Raw genomic sequence first — 26,601 nt, 5'->3', positions numbered from 1 at the left:
TGTAAAAAAAAAAAAAAAAAAATGATTCACACTCGGACTTGTGAATGGTCGGAAAGGAGCTGGGTAAAGCCTTTTTTTCTTCTATTGTATTATTGACTGTACGTTTGTTTATTCCATGTGTAACTCTGTGTAGTTGTTTGTGTCACACTGCTTTGCTTTATCTTGGTCTTGGTCGCAGTTGTAAATGAGAACTTGTTCTCAACTGGCCGACGGTTAAATAAAGGTGAAAAAATAAATAAAAAATTAACAAGAAGCGGAATGACGTAGTCAACACAAATCTCGCCTCTCGCGAGACTGGCAGTTACATTTGAAAACAGGCGGCAGACGCAGAAACGACTCGAGTTGTCAGTAACAAGTAAGAACAAACGGAAATCGCAATTTATTATTTATCTGTTATTTATTTACGAAATAAACTATATTGGCAATATTAAGGCTTTAGGTGAAACATATCATTCCCCGGTTTAAAACCTCTTTGGTACTTCTTGTTTTTCCTGTCCGTAGGGAGCTTGAGGAGTGGCTGGACGGATGACAAACGTTAGCCGGTTAGCTTCGTTAGCAAGCTATTTATTTGTTTAGCTTTTAAAACGGTTAATTAATTGGATAATAGAGGACTTTATGTGAGAACTATTTTAGCCGAAGAGGACGGGTGAGATATTCGTCTGGAATAGTGAAATGGTGTCATTTTTAAAGAAAGTTTCGCTAATTAAAACTAGAGTTAGATAACCAACGTCGTTAATACTGTAGCTGCTACGACGTTGGCGATACTGGTAGTTACTAGGTAACTAAATAACGTTACTAGGTAGCCACAAACAATGCTTATTGTTGGATGTTTAACCCAATTTTCCGGTCACATACCTCGACTGTTTCCCTTCATTGTAGAATACGTTAACTAGGCTTATTGTCTTTTTTGTTGTTGTTGTGCTAGCTAGCCAGCTAGTGTAGTTTAATGCCTGTGTTTGTTTGAATGATAAGTCCGTTTTGTTTCTCCAGGAGAGAAAAGATGACCGGGGAAAGTGATTTGTCGATAAAAGAGGCGTTTCAACGCGCTCAGAAAGGACACAACAACAAGGCTAAACTAGTGGCCAGTCTCAAGAACACATACAACAAGGTACACACGCCGATAAACACACAAAAACACCTGTAAACACACACATACTGTACAACAAGGTACACACGCCTATAAACATACAAAAACACCTGTAGACACACACATACTGTACAACAAGGTACAAACACCTGTAAACACACACACATACTGTACAACAAGGTACACACGCCTATAAACACACACACCTATACAATCAATCAAATGTATTTATTAAGCCCTTTTTACATCAGCTGATATCTCTAAGTGCTGTACAGAAACCCAGCCTAAAACCCCAAACAGCAAACAATGCAGGTGTAGAAGCACGGTGGCTAGGAAAAACTCCCCTATGTAAACACACACATACTGTACAACAAGGTACACACACACACATACTGTACAACAAGGTACACACACACACATACTGTACAACAAGGTACACACACATACTGTACAACAAGGTACACACACACACATACTGTACAACAAGGTACACACACACACATACTGTACAACAAGGTACACACACACACATACTGTACAACAAGGTACACACACACACATACTGTACAACAAGGTACACACACACACATACTGTACAACAAGGTACACACACACACACACACATACTGTACAACAAGGTACACACACACATACTGTACAACAAGGTACACACACACACACACACACACTGTACAACAAGGTACACACACACACATGCTGTACAACAAGGTACACACACACATACTGTACAACAAGGTACACACACATACTGTACAACAAGGTACACACACACATACTGTACAACAAGGTACACACACACACACATACTGTACAACAAACATCACTGTTTCACTTAACTTTATTATCAGTAAGAGAACCACCATCCTGTACCCAACCTGCTTTCTGTGTGTCAACCTGTCTGTCCCCGTGTGTCTGCCTGTCTGTCCCCGTGTGTCTGCCTGTCTGTCCTGTCTCTAGTCAGAGGACAAGACATTGTTCCACGAGGAGTTTATCCAGTACCTAAAACATGCCATGATCGTGTACAAGAGAGAACCAGCTGTGGAAAACGTGATAGAGTTCGTCTCCAAATTCTCCACCACACAGAACCCCTTCCTCAGTTACATGTTCAACTTCCTGTTGGAGGTAGGACAACTCTTGAGTCCCGAACTATCTCTTCTCTACTGCATTGTTTTAACCAGGGCCCTATGGTAGTAGGCTAGGGCTGTATACCTCTTCTCTACTGCATTGTTTTAACCAGGGCCCTATGGTAGTAGGCTGGTATACCTCTTCTCTACTGCATTGTTTTAACCAGGGCCCTATGGTAGTAAGGGCTGTATACCTCTTCTCTACTGCATTGTTTTAACCAGGGCCCTGGTAGTAGGCTAGGGCTGTATACCTCTTCTCTACTGCATTGTTTTAACCAGGGCCCTATGGTAGTAGGAGGGCTGTATACTCTTCTCTACTGCATTGTTTTCACCAGGGCCCCTGGTAGTAGGCTAGGGCTGTATACCCTTCTCTACTGCATTGTTTTAACCAGGGCCCTGTGGTAGTAGGCTAGGGTACCTCTTCTCTACTGCATTGTTTTAACCAAGGCCCTATGGTAGTAGGCTAGGGCTGTATACCGTATACCTCTTCTCTACTGCATTGTTTTAACCAGGGCCCTATGGTAGTAGGCTAGGGCTGTATACCTCTTCTCTACTGCATTGTTTTAACCAGGGCCCTATGGTAGTAGGCTAGGGCTGTATACCGTATACCTCTTCTCTACTGCATTGTTTTAACCAGGGCCCTATGGTAGTAGGCTAGGGCTGTATACCTCTTCTCCTGCATTGTTTTAACCAGGGCCCTATGGTAGTAGGCTAGGGCTGTATACCTCTTCTCTACTGCATTGTTTTAACCAGGGCCCTGTGGTAGTAGGCTAGGGCTGTATACCTCTTCTGTGCATTGTTTTAACCAAGGCCCTGTGGTAGTAGGCTAGGGCTGTATACCTCTTCTCTACTGCATTGTTTTAACCAGGGCCCTATGGTAGTAGGCTAGGGCTGTATACCTCTTCTCTACTGCATTGTTTTAACCAGGGCCCTATGGTAGTAGGCTAGGGCTGTATACCTCTTCTCTACTGCATTGTTTTAACCAGGGCCCTGTGGTAGTAGGCTAGGGCTGTATACCTCTTCTCTACTGCATTGTTTTAACCATGGCCCTATGGTAGTAGGCTAGGGCTGTATACCATATACCTCTTCACTACTGCATTGTTTTAACCAGGGCCCTATGGTAGTAGGCTAGGGCTGTATACCGTATACCTCTTCTCTACTGCATTGTTTTAACCAGGGCCCTATGGTAGTAGGCTAGGGCTGTATACCTCTTCTCTACTGCATTGTTTTAACCAGGGCCCTATGGTAGTAGGCTAGGGCTGTATACCTCTTCTCTACTGCATTGTTTTAACCAGGGCCCTATGGTAGTAGGCTAGGGCTGTATACCTCTTCTCTACTGCATTGTTTTAACCAGGGCCCTATGGTAGTAGGCTAGGGCTGTATACCGTATACCTCTTCTCTACGGCATTGTTTTAACCAGGGCCCTATGGTAGTAGGCTAGGGCTGTGAACTATCTCTTCTCTACGGCATTGTTTTAACCAGGGCCCTATGGTAGTAGGCTAGGGCTGTATACCTCTTCTCTACTGCATTGTTTTAACCAGGGCCCTATGGTAGTAGGCTAGGGCTGTATACCTCTTCTCTACTGCATTGTTTTAACCAGGGCCCTATGGTAGTAGGCTAGGGCTGTATACCTCTTCTCTACTGCATTGTTTTAACCAGGGCCCTATGGTAGTAGGCTAGGGCTGTATACCCCTTCTCTACTGCATTGTTTTAACCAGGGCCCTATGGTAGTAGGCTAGGGCTGTATACCTCTTCTCTACTGCATTGTTTTAACCAGGGCCCTATGGTAGTAGGCTAGGGCTGTATACCTCTTCTCTACTGCATTGTTTTAACCAGGGCCCTGTGGTAGTAGGCTAGGGCTGTATACCTCTTCTCTACTGCATTGTTTTAACCATGGCCCTATGGTAGTAGGCTAGGGCTGTATACCATATACCTCTTCTCTACTGCATTGTTTTAACCAGGGCCCTATGGTAGTAGGCTAGGGCTGTATACCGTATATCTCTTCTCTACTGCATTGTTTTAACCAGGGCCCTATGGTAGTAGGCTAGGGCTGTATACCTCTTCTCTACTGCATTGTTTTAACCAGGGCCCTATGGTAGTAGGCTAGGGCTGTATACCTCTTCTCTACTGCATTGTTTTAACCAAGGCCCTGTGGTAGTAGGCTAGGGCTGTATACCTCTTCTCTACTGCATTGTTTTAGGGCCCTGTGGTAGTAGGCTAGGGCTGTATACCTCTTCTCTACTGCATTGTTTTAACAGGGCCCTATGGTAGTAGGCTAGGGCTGTATACCTCTTCTCTACTGCATTGTTTTAACCAGGGCCCTGTGGTAGTAGGCTAGGGCTGTATACCGTATACCTCTTCTCTACTGCATTGTTTTAACCAGGGCCCTATGGTAGTAGGCTAGGGCTGTATACCTCTTCTCTACTGCATTGTTTTAACCAGGGCCCTATGGTAGTAGGCTAGGGCTGTGAACTATCTCTTCTCTACTGCATTGTTTTAACCAGGGCCCTATGGTAGTAGGCTAGGGCTGTATACCTCTTCTCTACTGCATTGTTTTAACCAGGGCCCTATGGTAGTAGGCTAGGGCTGTATACCTCTTCTCTACTGCATTGTTTTAACCAGGGCCCTATGGTAGTAGGCTAGGGCTGTATACCTCTTCTCTACTGCATTGTTTTAACCAGGGCCCTGTGGTAGTAGGCTAGGGCTGTATACCTCTTCTCTACTGCATTGTTTTAACCAGGGCCCTGTGGTAGTAGGCAGGGTATACCTCTTCTCTACTGCATTGTTTTAACCAGGGCCCTGTGGTAGTAGGCTAGGGCTGTATACCTCTTCTCTACTGCATTGTTTTAACCAGGGCCCTGTGGTAGTAGGCTAGGGCTCTATACCTCTTCTCTACTGCATTGTTTTAACCAGGGCCCTGTGGTAGTAGGCTAGGGCTGTATACCTCTTCTCTACTGCATTGTTTTAACCAGGGCCCTATGGTAGTAGGCTAGGGCTCTATACCTCTTCTCTACTGCATTGTTTTAACCAGGGCCCTATGGTAGTAGGCTAGGGCTGTAGGCATTGTTTTAGGGCCCTATGGTAGTAGGCTAGGGCTCTATACCTCTTCTCTACTGCATTGTTTTAACCAGGGCCCTATGGTAGTAGGCTAGGGCTGTATACCTCTTCTCTACGGCATTGTTTTAACCAGGGCCCTATGGTAGTAGGCTAGGGCTGTATACCTCTTCTCTACTGCATTGTTTTAGGGCCCTATGGTAGTAGGCTAGGGCTGTGAACTATCTCTTCTCTACTGCATTGTTTTAACCAGGGCCCTGTGGTAGTAGGCTAGGGCTGTATACCTCTTCTCTACTGCATTGTTTTAACCAGGGCCCTGTGGTAGTAGGCTAGGGCTGTATACCTCTTCTCTACTGCATTGTTTTAACCAGGGCCCTGTGGTAGTAGGCTAGGGCTGTATACCTCTTCTCTACTGCATTGTTTTAACCAGGGCCCTATGGTGAGTAGGCTAGGGCTGTATACCTCTTCTCTACTGCATTGTTTTAACCAGGGCCCTATGGTAGTAGGCTAGGGCTGTATAGTACTGCATTGTTTTAACCAGGGCCCTATGGTAGTAGGCTAGGGCTGTATACCTCTTCTCTACTGCATTGTTTTAACCAGGGCCCTATGGTAGTAGGCTAGGGCTGTATACCGTATACCTCTTCTCTACTGCATTGTTTTAACCAGGGCCCTATGGTAGTAGGCTAGGGCTGTATACCGTATACCTCTTCTCTACTGCATTGTTTTAACCAGGGCCCTGTGGTAGTAGGCTAGGGCTGTATACCTCTTCTCTACTGCATTGTTTTCACCAGGGCCCTATGGTAGTAGGCTAGGGCTGTATACCTCTTCTCTACTGCATTGTTTTAACCAGGGCCCTATGGTAGTAGGCTAGGGCTGTATACCGTATACCTCTTCTCTACTGCATTGTTTTAACCAGGGCCCTATGGTAGTAGGCTAGGGCTGTATACCTCTTCTCTACTGCATTGTTTTAACCAAGGCCCTATGGTAGTAGGCTAGGGCTGTATACCTCTTCTCTACTGCATTGTTTTAACCAGGGCCCTATGGTGAGTAGGCTAGGGCTGTATACCTCTTCTCTACTGCATTGTTTTAACCAGGGCCCTATGGTAGTAGGCTAGGGCTGTATACCTCTTCTGTACTGCATTGTTTTAACCAGGGCCCTATGGTGAGTAGGCTAGGGCTGTATACCTCTTCTCTACTGCATTGTTTTAACCAGGGCCCTATGGTAGTAGGCTAGGGCTGTATACCGTATACCTCTTCTCTACTGCATTGTTTTAACCAGGGCCCTATGGTAGTAGGCTAGGGCTGTATACCGTATACCTCTTCTCTACTGCATTGTTTTAACCAGGGCCCTATGGTAGTAGGCTAGGGCTGTATACCTCTTCTCTACTGCATTGTTTTAACCAGGGCCCTATGGTAGTAGGCTAGGGCTGTATACCTCTTCTCTACTGCATTGTTTTAACCAGGGCCCTATGGTAGTAGGCTAGGGCTGTATACCCCTTCTCTACTGCATTGTTTTAACCAGGGCCCTATGGTAGTAGGCTAGGGCTGTATACCTCTTCTCTACTGCATTGTTTTAACCAGGGCCCTATGGTAGTAGGCTAGGGCTCTATACCTCTTCTCTACTGCATTGTTTTAACCAAGGCCCTATGGTAGTAGGCTAGGGCTGTATACCTCTTCTCTACTGCATTGTTTTAACCAGGGCCCTATGGTAGTAGGCTAGGGCTGTATACCTCTTCTCTACTGCATTGTTTTAACCAGGGCCCTATGGTAGTAGGCTAGGGCTGTATACCGTATACCTCTTCTCTACTGCATTGTTTTAACCAGGGCCCTATGGTAGTAGGCTAGGGCTGTATACCTCTTCTCTACTGCATTGTTTTAACCAGGGCCCTATACTCTTCTCTACTGCATTGTTTTAACCAGGGGTAGTAGGCTAGGGCTGTATACCTCTTCTCTACTGCATTGTTTTAACCAGGGCCCTATGGTAGTAGGCTAGGGCTGTATACCTCTTCTCTACTGCATATAGGGCCCTATGGTAGTAGGCTAGGGCTGTATACCTCTTCTCTACTGCATTGTTTTAACCAGGGCCCTATGGTAGTAGGCTAGGGCTGTATACCTCTTCTCTACTGCATTGTTTTAACCAGGGCCCTATGGTAGTAGGCTAGGGCTGTATACCTCTTCTCTACTGCATTGTTTTAACCAGGGCCCTGTGGTAGTAGGCTAGGGCTGTATACCTCTTCTCTACTGCATTGTTTTAACCAGGGCCCTATGGTAGTAGGCTAGGGCTGTATACCTCTTCTCTACTGCATTGTTTTAACCAGGGCCCTATGGTAGTAGGCTAGGGCTGTATACCGTATACCTCTTCTCTACTGCATTGTTTTAACCAGGGCCCTATGGTAGTAGGCTAGGGCTGTATACCTCTTCTCTACTGCATTGTTTTAACCAGGGCCCTGTGGTAGTAGGCTAGGGCTGTATACGTATACCTCTTCTCTACTGCATTGTTTTAACCAGGGCCCTATGGTAGTAGGCTAGGGCTGTATACCTCTTCTCTACTGCATTGTTTTAACCAGGGCCCTATGGTAGTAGGCTAGGGCTGTATACCTCTTCTCTACTGCATTGTTTTAACCAAGGCCCTGTGGTAGTAGGCTAGGGCTGTATACCTCTTCTCTACTGCATTGTTTTAACCAGGGCCCTGTGGTAGTAGGCTAGGGCTGTATACCTCTTCTCTACTGCATTGTTTTAACCAGGGCCCTATGGTAGTAGGCTAGGGCTGTATACCTCTTCTCTACTGCATTGTTTTAACCAGGGCCCTGTGGTAGTAGGCTAGGGCTGTATACCTCTTCTCTACTGCATTGTTTTAACCAGGGCCCTATGGTAGTAGGCTAGGGCTGTATACCTCTTCTCTACTGCATTGTTTTAACCAGGGCCCTATGGTAGTAGGCTAGGGCTGTATACCTCTTCTCTACTGCATTGTTTTAACCAGGGCCCTATGGTAGTAGGCTAGGGCTGTATACCGTATACCTCTTCTCTACGGCATTGTTTTAACCAGGGCCCTATGGTAGTAGGCTAGGGCTGTATACCTCTTCTCTACTGCATTGTTTTAACCAAGGCCCTATGGTGAGTAGGCTAGGGCTGTATACCGTATACCTCTTCTCTACTGCATTGTTTTAACCAGGGCCCTATGGTAGTAGGCTAGGGCTGTATACCTCTTCTCTACTGCATTGTTTTAACCAGGGCCCTATGGTAGTAGGCTAGGGCTGTATACCTCTTCTCTACTGCATTGTTTTAACCAGGGCCCTATGGTAGTAGGCTAGGGCTCTATACCTCTTCTCTACTGCATTGTTTTAACCAGGGCCCTATGGTAGTAGGCTAGGGCTGTATACCTCTTCTCTACTGCATTGTTTTAACCAGGGCCCTGTGGTAGTAGGCTAGGGCTCTATACCTCTTCTCTACTGCATTGTTTTAACCAGGGCCCTATGGTAGTAGGCTAGGGCTGTGAACTATCTCTTCTCTACTGCATGATAATGGTTACAGATGTCTGGACAGGTTGATATCTAGATTTATTGAGGTAACACCACAGTGTGACGTGACAATGGAGACAGAGGGCATGTTGATATCTAGATTTATTGAGGTGACACCACAGTGTGACGTGATAATGGTGACAGAGGACAGGTTGATATCTAGATTTATTGAGGTAACATCACACAGTGTGACGTGATAATGGAGACAGAGGACAGGTTGATATCTAGATTTATTGAGGTGACACCACAGTGTGACGTGATAATGGAGACAGAGGACAGGTTGATATCTAGATTTATTGAGGTGACACCACAGTGTGACGTGATAATGGAGACAGAGGACAGGTTGAAATCTAGATTTATTGAGGTAACACCACAGTGTGATGTGATAATGGTGACAGAGGACAGGTTATCTAGATTTATTGAGGTAACACCACAGTGTGACGTGATAATGGTGACAGAGGACAGGTTGATATCTAGATTTATTGAGGTAACACCACAGTGTGACGTGATAATGGAGACAGAGGACAGGTTGATATCTAGATTTATTGAGGTAACACCACACAGTGTGACGTGATAATGGTGACAGAGGACAGGTTGATATCTAGATTTATTGAGGTGACACCACAGTGTGACGTGATAATGGTGACAGAGGACAGGTTATCTAGATTTATTGAGGTGACACCACACAGTGTGACGTGAAAATGGAGACAGAGGACAGGTTGATATCTAGATTTATTGAGGTGACACCACAGTGTGACGTGATAATGGTGACACTACGGGTTGATATCTAGATTTGAGGTAACACCACAGTGTGATGTGATAATGGTGACAGAGGACAGGTTGATATCTAGATTTATTGAGGTAACACCACAGTGTGACGTGATAATGGTTATAGGGGACAGGTTGATATCTAGATTTATTGAGGTGACACCACAGTGTGACGTGATAATGGTGACAGAGGACAGGTTATCTAGATTTATTGAGGTAACACTACACAGTGTGACATGATAATGGTGACAGAGGACAGGTTGATATCTAGATTTATTGAGGTGACACCACACAGTGTGACGTGATAATGGTGACAGAGGACAGGTTATCAGATTTATTGAGGACAGGTGACGTGATATCTACGGGTTGATATTATTGAGGTAACACCACAGTGTGACGTGATAATGGTGACAGAGGACAGGTTGATATCTAGATTTATTGAGGTAACACCACAGTGTGACGTGATAATGGTTAATGGAGGTTGATCTAGATTTAGAGTGACAGGATAATGGTGACAGAGGACAGGTTATCTAGATTTATTGAGGTAACACTACACAGTGTGACATGATAATGGTGACAGAGGACAGGTTGATATCTAGATTTATTGAGGTGACACCACACAGTGTGACGTGATAATGGTGACAGAGGACAGGTTATCTAGATTTATTGAGGTAACACCACAGTGTGACGTGATAATGGTGACAGAGGACAGGTTGAAATCTAGATTTATTGAGGTGACACCACAGTGTGACGTGATAATGGTGACAGAGGACAGGTTGATATCTAGATTTATTGAGGTGACACCACAGTGTGACGTGATAATGGTTATAGAGGACAGGTTGATATCTAGATTTATTGAGGTAACACCACAGTGTGACGTGATAATGGAGACAGAGGACAGGTTGATATCTAGATTTATTGAGGTGACACCACAGTGTGACGTGATAATGGAGACAGGACGGGTTGATATCTAGATTTATTGAGGTGACACCACAGTGTGACGTGATAATGGAGACAGAGGACAGGTTGAAATCTAGATTTATTGAGGTGACACCACACAGTGTGACGTGATAATGGTGACAGAGGACAGGTTGATATCTAGATTTATTGAGGTGACACCACAGTGTGACGTGATAATGGAGACAGAGGACAGGTTGAAATCTAGATTTATTGAGGTGACACCACACAGTGTGACGTGATAATGGAGACAGAGGACAGGTTGATATCTAGATTTATTGAGGTGACACCACAGTGTGACGTGATAATGGAGACAGAGGACAGGTTGATATCTAGATTTATTGAGGTAACACCACACAGTGTGACGTGATAATGGTGACAGAGGACAGGTTGATATCTAGATTTATTGAGGTGACACCACACAGTGTGACGTGATAATGGAGACAGAGGACAGGTTGATATCTAGATTTATTGAGGTAACACCACAGTGTGACGTGATAATGGAGACAGAGGACAGGTTGATATCTAGATTTATTGAGGTGACACCACAGTGTGACGTGATAATGGTGACAGATGTCCAGTCTGTAAACTTCTTGGTTCGCTTGTTGTGTGCCGTGTTGTCTGTTTAACTTTATGAGCTGGCATGTCAAGGTATTGATGCTACTTCTCTGCTGCTAACCCAAGTGCCCCCCCCCCCCTTCAGTCCCACAAGGCCATTAGTCAAGGTATTGATGCTACTTCTCTGCTGCTAACCCAAGTGTCCCCCCCCCCTTCAGTCCCACAAGGCCATTAGTCAAGGTATTGATGCTACTTCTCTGCTGCTAACCCAAGTGTCCCCCCCCTTCAGTCCCACAAGGCCAGTAGTCAAGGTATTGATGCTACTTCTCTGCTGCTAACCCAAGTGTCCCCCCCCTTCAGTCCCACAAGGCCAGTAGTCAGGGTATTGATGCTACTTCTCTGCTGCTAACCCAAGTGTCCCCCCTTCAGTCCCACAAGGCCAGTAGTCAAGGTATTGATGCTACTTCTCTGCTGCTAACCCAAGTGTCCCCCCATTCAGTCCCACAAGGCCAGTAGTCAAGGTGATGCTACTTCTCTGCTGCTAACCCAAGTGTCCCCTTCAGTCCCACAAGGCCAGTAGTCAAGGTATTGATGCTACTTCTCTGCTGCTAACCCAAGTGCCCCCCTTCAGTCCCACAAGGCCAGTAGTCAAGGTATTGATGACTTCTCTGTTTAACCCAAGTGTCCCCCCTTCAGTCCCACAAGGCCAGTAGTTGGTATTGATGCTACTTCTCTGCTGCTAACAAGTGTCCCCCCTTCAGTCCCCAAGGCCAGTAGTCTGGCCATGATGCTCTTCTCTGCTGAACCACAGAACCCCAATCAGTCCCAGGCCTGTAGTAATGGTATTGATACTACAACTCACTGTCAGTGTCCCCCCTTCTGGCCATGGCCAGTAGTCAGGAACCACAGAACCCAATGTCCCACTCAGTTAATGGTAGTCTGGTATTGACACTTCTCACTGTCAGTGTCCCCCCCTTCAGTCCCACAAGGCCAGTCAAGGTATTGATGCTACTTCTCAGCTGCTAACCACAGAACCCCCCTTCAGTCCCACAAGGCCAGTAGTCAAGGTATTGATACTACAACACACTGTCAGTGTCCCCCCTTCAGTCCCACAAGGCCAGTAGTCAAGGTATTGATGCTACTTCTCTGCTGCTAACCCAAGAACCAACAATCAGTCCCACAAGGCCAGTAGTTAATTGTACTGATACTACAACCCACTGTCAGGGTCCAAGGCCAGTGGTCAAGGTATTGATGCTACTTCTCAGGCTAACCAACAGTCCCCAAGGCCAATAGTCAAATTGATGCTACTTCTCTGTCTAACTCTGTCTCCCTCTTCAGTCCCACAAGGCCTGGTCAAGGTATTGATCTACTTCTCTGCTGCTAACCCTGTGTCCCCCTTCAGTCCCACTGCCAACAGCCACTCTGTGTTCCTGTGTGTCAGCTGATCAACAAGTTGCTAGGCGGCATGTCTCTCTCAGATCGATGATGACCTGTTTGTGTATCCACCAGGCCATGTTGGTCCGAGTCGGACAAGTTCTCTGTCTCTCAGGATCCAGGCCTCTCTGTGGCTCTCTCAGGAACCACAGAACCAACAATGTCCCACTGTTAATCTCTGTCTACAACACACTGTCAGGGTCCAGTCTCTCTGGTCTCTCTGTCTCAGGAACCACAGAACCAACAATGTCCCACTGTTAATGGTACTGATACTACAACACACTGTCAGGATCCAGGCCTCTCTGGTCTCGACTACAGGAACCACAGAACCACCAATGTCCCACTGTTAATGGTACTGATACTACAACACACTGTCAGGGTCCAGGCCTCTCTGGCCATGGCTCGACTACTGGGACCACAGAACCAACAATGTCCCACTGTTAATGGTACTGATACTACAACACACTGTCAGGGTCCAGGCCTCTCTGGCCATGGCTCGACTACAGGAACCACAGAACCAACAATGTCCCACTGTTAATGGTACTGATACTACAACACACTGTCAGGGTCCAGACCTCTCTGGTCACGACTAGACTACAGGAACCACAGAACCAACAATGTCCCACTGTTAATGGTACTGATACTACAACACACTGTCAGGGTCCAGACCTCTCTGGCCATGGCTCGACTACAGGAACCACAGAACCAACAATGTCCACTGTTAATGGTACTGATACTACAACACACTGTCAGGGTCCAGGCCTCTCTGGTCACGGCTAGACTACAGGAACCACAGAACCACCAATGTCCCACTGTTAATGGTACACTACAACACACTGTCAGGATCCAGGCCTCTCTAAACATGGCCTGACAGACACAGAACCAACAATGTCCCACTGTTAATGGTACTGATACTACAACACACTGTCAAACTGGCCATGGCTTACAGAACCACAGAACCAACAATGTCCCACTGTTAATGGTACTGATACTACAACACACTGTCAGGGTCCAGGCCTCTCTGGCCATGGCTCACTACAGGAACCACAGAACCAAAAACCCAGTTAATGGTTAAACACACACTGTCAAACTGGCCTGACAGACCTGAACAGAACCACCAATGTTAAACTTCACACTAAACTGGCCTGTCTGACCTGAACCCAGTTTAAACACACACTAAACTGTGCCTTACAGACCCTGTGAACCTCAGTTTAAACACACACTAAACTGGCCTGACAGACCTGTGAACCCTGTTTAAACACTGTGTCTAAACTGGCCTGACAGACCTGAACCCAGTTTAAACTTTTTCTCTGTTTGTCTGGCCTCGTCCAGCCTATCTGTTGATCCTGGAGAATGATTCCAACCCGGACACGAGCCGTTCTAAACTGCATTGCCCCCTCCTCTCTCACCCTCCCCAAGATCCTGAAACACCAGGGTTTAAACAGGGTCCACAAACTGGCCTTACAGACCTGAACCCAGTTTAAACACACACAAACTGGCCTGACAGACCTGAACACACAGTTTAAACACACTAAACTGGCCTGACACACCACAGACACACACCCAGTTTAAACACACACTAAACTGGCCTGACAGACCTGAACCCAGTTTAAACACACACTAAACTGGCCTTACAGACTTGAACCCAGTTTAAACACACACTAAACTGGCCTGACAGACCTGAACCCAGTTTAAACACACACTAAAATGGCCTGACAGACCTGAACCCAGTTTAAACACACACTAAACTGGCCTGACAGACCTGAACCCAGTTTAAACACACTAAACTGGCCTGACAGACCAGAACCCAGTTTAAACACACACTAAACTGGCCTGACAGACCTGAACCCAGTTTAAACACACACTAAACTGGCCTGACAGACCTGAACCCAGTTTAAACACACACTAAACTGGCCTGACAGACCTGAACCCAGTTTAAACACACTAAACTGGCCTGACAGACCCGAACCCAGTTTAAACACACACTAAACTGGCCTGACAGACCTGAACCCAGTTTAAACACACACTAAACTGGCCTGACAGACCAGAACCAGAGAGTTTTAATGACTGTGTGTGTTTCAGGTCCTGTCAGACAAGGTCCACATCAGAGCTCTGAGTATCGCCCAGAGAGTCAGTCTGCTGCAGCAGGGTCTCCACGATGCCGCAGGTACAGACACACACACACACTGTCACTCTGTCTGCAACTCTGTGTGTATCAGTGTTTCCGCTGCAATCATTTGCCTGTGGCGCTGCACCGCGACAAAATAATTGCATTCCATGTACCTCTGCAAACAAAAACAACAACAACCGATGGAAAATTAAATAGGTCATCTGTTTCCTCGGCGGCTAGTTGAAGGTGCTAGTTGATCCGTTTACCATGTACTGCTTTTCCTCTGCAAACTAGACTAATGAATAGAACAACTCTGACAAGCTCGTAGAATAGGTCATCTGTTCACCTCGTCTGCGGTCGTCTGTTCACCTCGTCGGCTAGTTGATCCGTTCACCTCGTCGGCTAGTTGATCTGTTCACCTCGTCGGCTAGTTGATCTGTTTACCTCGTCGGCTAGTTGATCTGTTCACCTCGTCTGCTAGTTGATCTGTTCACCTCGTCTGCTTGGTCGTCTGTTCACCTCGTCGGCTAGTTGATCCGTTCACCTCGTCGGCTAGTTGATCCGTTCACCTCGTCGGCTAGTTGGTCCGTTTACCTCGTCGGCTAGTTGGTCCGTCTACCTCGTCGGCTAGTTGGTCCGTCTACCTCGTCGGCTAGTTGGTCCGTCTACCTCGTCGGCTAGTTGGTCCGTCTACCCCGTCGGCTAGTTGGGCCGTCTACCCCGTCGGCTAGTTGGGCCGTCTACCCCGTCGGCTAGTTGGGCCGTCTACCTCGTCGGCTAGTTGGGCCGTCTACCTCGTCGGCTAGTTGGGCCGTCTACCTCGTCGGCTAGTTGGGCCGTCTACCTCGTCGGCTAGTTGGTCCGTCTACCTCGTCGGCTAGTTGGGCCGGTCCTAGTTGGGCCGTCTACCTCGTCGGCTAGTTGGGCCGTCTACCTCGTCGGCTAGTTGGGCCGTCTCGGCGTTGGGCCGTCTACCTCGTCGGCTAGTTGGGCCGTCTACCTCGTCGGCTAGTTGGGCCGTCTACCTCGTCGGTTTGTTGGTCCGTCTACCTCGTCGGCTAGTTGGTCCGTTTACCTCGTCGGTTTGTACAATACCTCATAATGACAATGCAAAAACAGGTTTAGACATTTTTTAAAAACATTTATATAAAAAATAAATACCTTACTTGCATAAATATTCAGACCCTTTGCTATGAAACTTGAAATTGATCTCAGGTACTTCCTGTTTCCATTGATCATCCTTGAGATGTTTCTTCAACTTGAATTGAGTCCACCTGTGGTAAATTCAATTGATTGGACATGATTTGGAAAGACACACACCTGTCTATATAAGGTCCCACAGTTGACAGTGAATGTCAGAGCAAAAACCAAGCCATGAGGTCGAAGGAATTGTCCATAGAGCTCCGAGACAGGATTGTGTCGAGGCACAGATCTGGGGAAGTGTACCAAAACATTTCTGTAGCGTTGAAGGTCCCCAAGAACACTGTGGCCTCCAGCATCCTGAAATGGAAGACGTTTGGAACCACCAAGACTCTTCCTAGAGCTGGCCGCCCGGCCAAACTGAGCAATCGTGGGAGAAGGCCTTGGTCAGGGAGGTGAACCCGATGGTCACTCTGACAGCGCTCTAGAGTTCCTCTGTAGAGATGGGAGAATCTTCCAGAAGGACAACCATCTCTGCAGCAACTCCAGGCCTTTATGGTAGAGTGGCCAGACGGAAGCCACTAAGATCCTCAGTAGAAGGCACATGACAGCCTGCTTGGAGTTTGCCAAAAGACACCCGAAGGACTCTCAGCCCATGAGAAACAAGATTCTCTGGTCTGATGAAACCAAGACTGAACTCTTTGACCTGAATGCCAAGTGTCAAGTCTGGAGAAAACCTGGCACCATCCCTACGGTGAAGCATGGTGGTGGCAGCATTGTGCTGCGGGGTTGTTTTTCAGAGGTAGGGAACATGGAGACTAGTCAGGATTGAGGGAGGGATGAACAGAAGCGCTCAGGACCTCAGACTAGGGCGAAGGTTCACCTTCCAACAGGACCCTAAGCACACAGCCAAGACAAAGCAGGAGAAACTTCGGGACAGGTCTCCGAATGTCCTTGAGTGGCCCAGCCAGTTAAACCCCCCCCCCCCCCCCCCACGCTATACATTTTCCGGCGTGTGTCTGTAACTCTGTCTGTGTTGTAGAATCGGTGAGGGAGGTGGTGCAGGTCCGGCTCCTCCCAGCCTGGCTGAATCTTCTCCAGGGTGATGTGTTGGAGCTGTTACACAAACTGGATGTAGAGAACTGCTCTCAGACCGCCCTGGACACACTGACCGCTCTGTTCACACACACCTCAGGACCAGCTGCTCCACCACCGCCTTCAGCTGGACGACAGGTACACACACACACACTGGCTGTCTGACTGGCTGGCTGGCTGACTCTCTCACACACTGACTGTGTCTCTCTGTAGGATGCTGGTCCCGGCTGGGTCTCTGTCCTGTGAGAGCGTGTTGTACTGGAGAGCTCTGTGTGAGTTCGTTAAGACGAAAGGGGATGAAGGAGAGGAGATGTTGGAGAAGCTGCTGCCCGAGGCTGCTACCTTCGCTGAGTACCTCTACGGGTAAGACCACCACTACATCACCCTGACTACGGGTAAGACCACCACTACATCACCCTGACTACGGGTAAGACCACCACTACATCACCCTGACTACGGGTAAGACCACCACTCCATCACCCTGACTACGGGTAAGACTACCACTACACCCCCCTGACTACGGGTAAGACCACCACTACATCACCCTGACTACGGGTAAGACCACCACTACATCCCCTGACTACGGGTAAGACCACCACTACATCCCCCTGACTACGGGTAAGACCACCACTACATCACCCTGACTACGGGTAAGACCACCACTACATCACCCTGACTACGGGTAAGACCACCACTACATCCCCCTGACTACGGGTAAGACCACCACTACATCACCCTGACTACGGGTAAGACCACCACTACATCACCCTGACTACGGGTAAGACCACCACTACATCACCCTGACTACGGGTAAGACCACCACTACATCACCCTGACTACGGGTAAGACCACCACTACATCACCCTGACTACGGGTAAGACCACCACTACATCACCCTGACTACGGGTAAGACCACCACTACATCACCCTGATTACGGGTAAGACCACCACTACATGACCCTGACTACGGGTAAGACCACCACTCCATCACCCTGACTATGGGTAAGACCACCACTACATCACCCTGACTACGGGTAAGACCGCCACTACATCCCCCTGACTACGGGTAAGACCGCCACTACATCCCCCTGACTACGGGTAAGACCACCACTCCATCACCCTGACTACGGGTAAGACCGCCACTACATCCCCCTGACTACGGGTAAGACCGCCACTACATCCCCCTGACTACGGGTAAGACCACCACTCCATCACCCTGACTACGGGTAAGACCGCCACTACATCCCCCTGACTACGGGTAAGACCGCCACTACATCCCCCTGACTACGGGTAAGACCACCACTACATCCCCCTGACTACGGGTAAGACCACCACTACATCACCCTGACTACGGCAAAGACCGCCACTACATCCCCCTGATTACGGGTAAGACCACCACTACATCACCCTGACTACGGGTAAGACCACCACTACATCACCCTGACTACGGGTAAGACCACCACTACATCACCCTGACTACGGGTAAGACCACCACTACATGACCCTGACTACGGGTAAGACCACCACTACATCACCCTGACTACAGGTAAGACCACCACTACATCCCCCTGACTACGGGTAAGACCACCACTACATCACCCTGACTACGGGTAAGACCACCACTACATCACCCTGACTACGGGTAAGACCACCACTACATGACCCTGACTACGGGTAAGACCACCACTACATCACCCTGACTACGGGTAAGACCACCACTACATGACCCTGACTACGGGTAAGACCACCACTACATCACCCTGACTACGGGTAAGACCACCACTACATCCCCCTGACTACATCACAACTCCCCCTAGCCTCTCCTGTATGTACCTCTAGCCAGTACCCCCCCGCCCCAACCCTTTCCCAGGGTACCTCAGTGTTGGTTAAGACCACTGACTCAACTCCCCCTAGCCTCTCCTGTATGTAAGACCCCTAGCCAGTACCCTGACTACGGGTAAGACCACCACTACAAACCCTTTCCCAGAGTACCACCAGTGTTGGTTAAGACCACTGACTCAACTCCCCCTAGACTCCGGGTAAGACCCCCTAGCCATCCCCCCCCAAACCCTTTCCCAGAGTACCTCAGTGTTGGTTAAGACCACTGACTCAACTCCCCTAGCCATCTCCTGTATGTACCCCAGCCAGTACATCCCCCTGACCCAACCCTTTCCCAGGGTACCTCAGTGACTGGTTAAGACCACTGACTCAACTCCCCCTAGCCACCCTGTATGTACCTCTAGCCAGTAACCCCACCCCCAACCCTTTCCCAGGGTACCCTCAGTGTTGGTTAAGACCACTGACTCAACTCCCCCTAGCCTCTCCTGTATGTACCTCTAAGACCACCACTACATCCCCCCTGACTACGGGTAAGACCCCCTAGCATCACCCTGACTACGGGTAACCCTTTCCCAGGGTACCTCACCCTGGTTAAGACCACTGACTCAACTCCCCCTAGCCTCTCCTGTATGTACCCCTAGCCAGTACCCCCCCCCAACCCTTTCCCAGGGTACCTCAGTGTTGGTTAAGACCACTGACTCAACTCCCCCTAGCCTCTCCTGTATGTACCTCTAGCCAGTACCCCCCCGCCCCAACCCTTTCCCAGAGTACCTCAGTGTTGGTTAAGACCACTGACTCAACTCCCCCTAGCCTCTCCTGTATGTACCTCTAGCCAGTACCCCCCCGCCCCAACCCTTTCCCAGGGTACCTCAGTGTTGGTTAAGACCACTGACTCAACTCCCCTAGCCTCTCCTGTATGTACCTCTAGCCAGTACCCCCCCCGCCCCAACCCTTTCCCAGGGTACCTCAGTGTTGGTTAAGACCACTGACTCAACTCCCCCTAGCCTCTCCTGTATGTACCTCTAGCCAGTACTCCCCCTAGCCCCCTGTATGTACCCCTAGCCAGTACCCCCCAACCCTTTCCCAGGGTACCTCAGTGTTGGTTAAGACCACTGACTCAACTCCCCTAGCCTCTCCTGTATGTACCCCTAGCCAGTACCCCCCTCCCCTGCCCCAACCCTTTCCCAGGGTACCTCAGTGTTGGTTAAGACCACTGACTCAACTCCCCCTAGCCTCTCCTGTATGTACCCCTAGCCAGTACCCCCCCCCCCAACCCTTTCCCAGGGTACCTCAGTGTTGGTTAAGACCACTGACTCAACTCCCCTAGCCTCTCCTGTATGTACCCCTAGCCAGTACCCCCCCCCCCCCCCAACCCTTTCCCAGGGTACCTCAGTGTTGGTTAAGACCACTGACTCAACTCCCCCTAGCCTCTCCTGTATGTACCTCTAGCCAGTACCCCCGCCAGTACCCCCCCCCCCTGCCCCAAACCCTTTCCCAGGGTACCTCAGTGTTGGTAGTAGTGGAATACATCAAATCCTTGGACAGGCTTGGGGGTATTGGAGGAGAGGTTTGGGGAAACTCTGACTCGAGTCTGTCGTCAGTCTACAGGACCAGTATGTTAAGGCGAGTCCTCGTGATATCTAGACAGGAAGCGTGTTGGTAGACTGTAGAGATGTTGGGGTCCGTTGTAACCGACTGATGGGAGATGTCTGAAGTCCGTAACTAGCAGAACTCAAACTAGCTCTGAGAAAAGTGAAGATGGTTCCCGTGTTGAATGTTTCAACCCTCCGCTGTACCTGTGGTCACAAAGAGGCTCCGAGTAGGATCAGTTTGGACCGGAACAGTACTCTGACAAGGCCGTTGTGTCCCCTGTCTCAGTGTAGGAGTTCTGATCTAGGATCAGTTTGGACCAGATCAGTACTCTGACAGGCCGTTGTGTCCCCTGTCTCAGTGTAGGAGTTCTGATCTAGGATCAGTTTGGACCAGATCAGTACTCTGACAAGGCCGTTGTGTTCCCTGTCTCAGTGTAGGAGTTCTGATCTAGGATCAGTTTGGACCGGAACAGTACTCTGACAGGCCGTTGTGTCCCCTGTCTCAGTGTAGGAGTTCTGATCTAGGATCAGTTTGGCCTGTTAGATTCTAGTGATATGGACCGGATCAGCACTCCTCCTCTGAGCCTCTTTGTGAATACAGTCCTTTGTCTACTCCGCCTGTTCTCTCTAGATATGTGAAGGGCCTGCCAGTGCTGTCTGCCAACCAGAGAAACATTGCTACTAGGTGTGTCCAGACAGTGTAGTAGTGTAGTGTTAACATGTTATAACTGGTATATGAAGGCAGTGTAGTGTTAACATGTTATAACAGGTATATGAAGGCAGTGTAGTAGTGTTAACATGTTATAACTGATATATACCTACATTAACATGTTATAACTGGTATATGAAGACAGTGTAGTGTTAACATGTTATAACTGGTATATGAAGACAAGTGTAGTGTTAACATGTTATAACTGGTATATGAAGACAAGTGTAGTGTTAACATGTTATAACTGGTATATGAAGACAGTGTAGTGTTAACATGTTATAACTGGTATATGAAGACAGTGTTAACATGTTATAACTGGTATATGAAGGCAGTGTAGTGTTAACATGTTATAACTGGTATATGAAGGCAGTGTAGTGTTAACATGTTATAACTGATTTATACCTACATTAGCATGTTATAACTGGTATATGAAGGCAGTGTAGTGGTGTTAACATGTTATAACTGGTATATGAAGACAGTGTAGTGTTAACATGTTATAACTGATGTATACCTACATTAACATGTTATAACTGGTATATGAAGGCAGTGTAGTGTTAACATGTTATAACTGATTTATACCTACATTAACATGTTATAACTGGTATATGAAGGCAGTGTAGTGGTGTTAACATGTTATAACTGGTATATGAAGACAGTGTAGTGTTAACATGTTATAACTGATGTATACCTACATTAACATGTTATAACTGGTATATGAAGACAGTGTAGTGTTAACATGTTATTATAACTGGTATATGAAGACATGTTATAAGTGTATAGTACATTAACATGTTATAACTGATGTATACCTACATTAACTCGTTATAACTGGTATATGAATATTGATGTATATTTTGTACACCATGTATAACTGATATTTAACTATGTTGTATGCGGACACCCCTTCAAATTAGTGGATTCTTTTTCAGACACACCGGTTGCTGACAGGTGTATAAAAAAACACACAGCCATGCAATCTCCATAGACAAACACTGGCAGTAGAATGGCCTGACTGAAGAGTTCAGTGACTTTCAATGGGACACTGTCATAGGATGCCACTTTTTCCAACAAGTCAGTTGGTCAGATTTCTGCCCTGCTAGAGCTGCCCCCGGTCAACTGTAAGGGCTGTTACCGTGAAGTGGAGACGTCTAGGAGCAACAACGGCTCAGCCGCGAAGTGGTAGACCGCACAAGCTCACAGAACGGGAACACTCCGCGTTGAAGCGCGTAACAATTGTCTGTCCTCGTTTCCAACACTACCGAGTTCCAAACAGCCTCTGGTAGCAACGTCGGCACGAGAGCTGTTCGTCGGGAGCTTCATGAAATGAGTTTCCTGGGCCGTGCAGCCGCACACAAGCATAAGATCACCATACGCAATGCCAAGCGCCATTGGACTCTGGAGCAGTGGAAACGTGTTCTCTGGAGTGATGAATCACGCTTCACCATCTGGCAGTCAGACAAATGAATCTGGGTTTGGCGGATGCCAGGGAAACGCTACCTGCCCCGAATGCATAGTGCCAACTGTAAAGTTTGGTGGAGGAGGAATAATGGTCTGGGGCTGTTTTTTTATGGTTCAGGTCCAGTGAAGGGAAATCTTAACGCTTCAGCATACAATGACATTCTAGATGATTCTGTGCTTCCAACTTGGTGGCAACAGTTTCCTGTTTTAGCAAGACAATGCCCCCGAGCACAAAGCGAGGTCCATACAGACATGGTTTGTAGACATCGGTGTGGAAGAACTTAACTGCACAGAGTCCTGACCTCAATCCAATCGAACACCTTTGGGATGAATTGGAAAGCCTACTGCAGGGCCAGGCCTAATTTTATTTTACCTTCAGGCAAGTCAGTTAAGAACAAATTCTTATTTTCAATGACGGCCTAGGAACAGTGGGTTAACTGCCTGTTCAGGGGCAGAACGACAGATTTGTACCTTGTCAGCTCGGGGGTTTGAACTCGTAACCTTCCGGTTACTAGGCCAACGCTCTAACCACTTGGCTACCCTGCCGCCCCCAACATCAGTTCCCTTTTGGAATGAGATGTTGGATGAGCAGTTGTCCACGTACCTTTTGGTCATGTAGTGTGTGTGTGTGAGACATGTAGAAATGTCAAGGTAGCCTGGGTGCCAGTCAGTTTGTGCTCTCTTGCCAACTCTTTATGGATTTTTCATGGCATAACACAGTGTGAAGTGATCACTATTAATACTGTGTAATACCAGGTTTATGAAGTGTTATAACATGTGTAATACCAGGTATATGAAGTGTTATAACATGTGTAATAGCAGGTTTATGAAGTGTTATAACATGTGTAATAGCAGGTTTATGAAGTGTTATAACATGTGTAATACCAGGTATATGAAGTGTTATAACATGTGTAATAGCAGGTTTATGAAGTGTTATAACATGTGTAATAGCAGGTTTATGAAGTGTTATAACATGTGTAATACCAGGTATATGAAGTGTTATAACATGTGTAATAGCAGGTATATGAAGTGTTATAACATGTGTAATACCAGGTATATGAAGTGTTAAAACATGTTTAATACCAAGTATATGAAGTGTTATAACATGTTTAATACCAAGTATATGAAGTGTTATAACATGTGTAATACCAGGTATATGAAGTGTTATAACATGTGTAATACCAGGTATGTGAAGCGTTATAACATGTAATACCAGGTATGGTAACTGTTATTGCTGTGTAATACCAGGTATGTGAAGTGTTATAACGTGTAATACCAGGTATGGTAACTGTTATTGCTGTGTAATACCAGGTATGTGAAGTGTTATAACGTGTAATACCAGGTATGGTAACTGTTATTGCTGTGTAATACCAGGTATGTGAAGTGTTATAACGTGTAATACCAGGTATGGTAACTGTTATTGCTGTGTAATACCAGGTATGGTAACTGTTATTGCTGTGTAATACCAGGTATGGTAACTGTTATTACTGTGTAATACCAGGTATGTGAAGTGTTATAACGTGTAATACCAGGTATGTGAAGTGTTATAACTATACTGTGTAATACCAGGTATGTGAAGTGTGTCCCGGTGCTGTCTGAAGAGCAGAAAGGAGACTTTGCTCAGCTGGAACTGGTGATGACTAAAGAGTTCATCTCTCAACAACTCATCCACCTCACCGGCTGTCTGGATACCAATGAAGAGGGAGGAAGGTGAGGAGGGGATGGGTGAGAGGAGGAGGGGATGGGTGAGAGGAGGAGGAGGAGGGGATGGGTGAGAGGTGGAGGGGATGGGTGAGAGAGGAGGGGGGTGGATGGGTGAGAGAGGAGGGGGTGGATGGGTGAGAGAGGAGGGGGGTGGATGGGTGAGAGAGGAGGGGGGTGGATGGGTGAGAGGTGGAGGAGGGGATGGGTGAGAGGAGGGGATGGGTGAGAGGTGGAGGAGGAGGAGGGGATGGGTGAGAGGTGGAGGAGGGGATGGGTGAGAGGTGGAGGAGGAGGAGGGGATGGGTGAGAGGAGGAGGGGATGGGTGAGAGGAGGAGGAGGGGATGGGTGAGAGGTGGAGGAGGACGAGGGGATGGGTGAGAGGTGGAGGAGGGGATGGGTGAGAGGAGGAGGGGGGGGGATGGGTGAGAGGAGGAGGGGGGATGGGTGAGAGGAGGAGGAGGAGGGGATGGGTGAGAGGTGGAGGGGATGGGTGAGAGGTGGAGGGGATGGGTGAGAGGTGGAGGGGATGGGTGAGAGGTGGAGGGGATGGGTGAGAGAGGGGGGGTGGATGGGTGAGAGGAGGGGGTGGATGGGTGAGAGGTGGAGGAGGGGATGGGTGAGAGGAGGGGATGGGTGAGAGGTGGAGGAGGAGGAGGAGGGGATGGGTGAGAGGTGGAGGAGGAGGAGGGGATGGGTGAGAGGTGGAGGAGGAGGAGGGGATGGGTGAGAGGTGGAGGAGGAGGAGGGGGATGGGTGAGAGGAGGAGGGGATGGGTGAGAGGAGGAGGGGATGGGTGAGAGGAGGAGGAGGGGATGGGTGAGAGGTGGAGGAGGACGAGGGGATGGGTGAGAGGTGGAGGTGGAGGAGGGGATGGGTGAGAGGTGGAGGAGGGGATGGGTGAGAGGTGGAGGAGGGGATGGGTGAGAGGTGGAGGGGATGGGTGAGAGGTGGAGGGGATGGGTGAGAGGTGGAGGAGGAGGGGATGGGTGAGAGGTGGAGGAGGAGGGGATGGGTGAGAGGTGGAGGAGGAGGAGGGGATGGGTGAGAGGTGGAGGAGGAGGGGATGGGTGAGAGGAGGAGGGGATGGGTGAGAGGAGGGGGGGATGGGTGAGGAGGGGGGGATGGGTGCGAGGTGGAGGAGGAGGGGATGGGTGAGAGGAGGAGGGGATGGGTGAGAGGTGGAGGAGGAGGGGATGGGTGAGAGAGGTGGAGGAGGAGGGGATGGGTGGGAGGAGGAGGGGGGGATGGGTGAGAGGTGGAGGGGGGGATGGGTGAGAGGAGGAGGAGGGGGGGATGGGTGAGAGGAGGAGGAGGGGATGGGTGAGAGGAGGATGAGGGGATGGGTGAGAGGAGGAGGGGATGGGTGAGAGGAGGGGGGATGGGTGAGAGGAGGGGGGGATGGGTGCGGGTGGAGGAGGAGGGGATGGGTGAGAGGAGGAGGGGATGGGTGAGAGGTGGAGGAGGAGGGGATGGGTGAGAGGTGGAGGAGGAGGGGATGGGTGGGAGGAGGGGGGGGGATGGGTGGGTGGAGGGGGATGGGTGGAGGTGGAGGAAGGGGATGGGTGAGAGGTGGAGGAGGGGATGGGGAGAGGAGGAGGGGATGGGTGAGAGGTGGAGGAGGGGATGGGTGAGAGGTGGAGGAGGGGATGGGTGAGAGGTGGAGGAGGGGGGGGATGGGTGAGAGGAGGAGGAGGGGGGATGGGTGAGAGGAGGAGGGGGGATGAGTGAGAGGTGGAGGAGGAGGAGGAGGGGATGGGTGAGAGAGAGGTGGAGGGGGATGGGTGAGAGAGAGGTGGAGGAGGAGGGGATGGGTGAGAGGTGGAGGAGGAGGGGATGGGTGAGAGGTGGAGGAGGAGGGGATGGGTGAGAGGTGGAGGAGGAGGGTGAGAGAGAGGAGGGGATGGGTGAGAGGTGGAGGAGGAGGAGGGGATGGGTGAGAGGAGGGGGGATGGGTGAGAGGTGGAGGAGGAAGGGATGGGTGAGAGGTGGAGGAGGAGGAGGAGGGGATGGGTGAGAGGAGGAGGAGGAGGGGATGGGTGAGAGGTGGAGGAGGAGGGGATGGGTGAGAGGTGGAGGAGGAGGGGATGGGTGAGAGGAGGAGGAGGGGATGGGTGAGAGAGGAGGGGATGGGTGAGAGGAGGAGGAGGGGATGGGTGAGAGGTGGAGGAGGAGGAGGAGGAGGGGATGGGTGAGAGGTGGAGGAGGGGATGGGTGAGAGGTGGAGGAGGAGGGTGAGAGGAGGGGATGGGTGAGAGGTGGAAGAGGAATCACATCACATGATGTAGTAATCTGATCTATTAACTAAACACATCACATGATATAGTAATCTGATCTATTAACTAACCACATCACATGATGTAGTAATCTGATCTATTAACATATTAACTAACCACATCACATAATGTAGTAATCTGATCTATTAACTAACCACA

At 48.7% G+C, this 26,601-nt stretch overlaps 1 protein-coding gene and 1 pseudogene across 1 annotated transcript; both read left to right on the top strand.

Annotated features, from left to right (window-relative positions):
- Window positions 1–296: 296 nt before the first annotated feature.
- On the top strand, window positions 297–12,532 carry LOC135506621 (condensin complex subunit 3-like). The gene is made up of 6 exons (XM_064925944.1): window positions 297–355; window positions 502–542; window positions 991–1,108; window positions 2,066–2,230; window positions 12,195–12,216; window positions 12,426–12,532. Exons 2-6 carry the CDS (start codon window positions 526–528, stop codon window positions 12,530–12,532), a joined length of 429 nt encoding a protein of 142 aa, XP_064782016.1. The 5' UTR covers window positions 297–355; window positions 502–525.
- Window positions 12,533–14,597: 2,065 nt separating this feature from the next.
- LOC135506620 (condensin complex subunit 3-like) lies at window positions 14,598–24,178 on the top strand (annotated as a pseudogene).
- The last annotated feature ends 2,423 nt before the right edge of the window (window positions 24,179–26,601 follow it).

The sequence above is a fragment of the Oncorhynchus masou genome, chromosome 20 (assembly GCF_036934945.1).
Source record: "Oncorhynchus masou masou isolate Uvic2021 chromosome 20, UVic_Omas_1.1, whole genome shotgun sequence".
Classification (NCBI taxonomy): Eukaryota; Metazoa; Chordata; class Actinopteri; order Salmoniformes; family Salmonidae; genus Oncorhynchus; species Oncorhynchus masou.
This window is presented reverse-complemented; position numbering and strand designations above follow the sequence as displayed.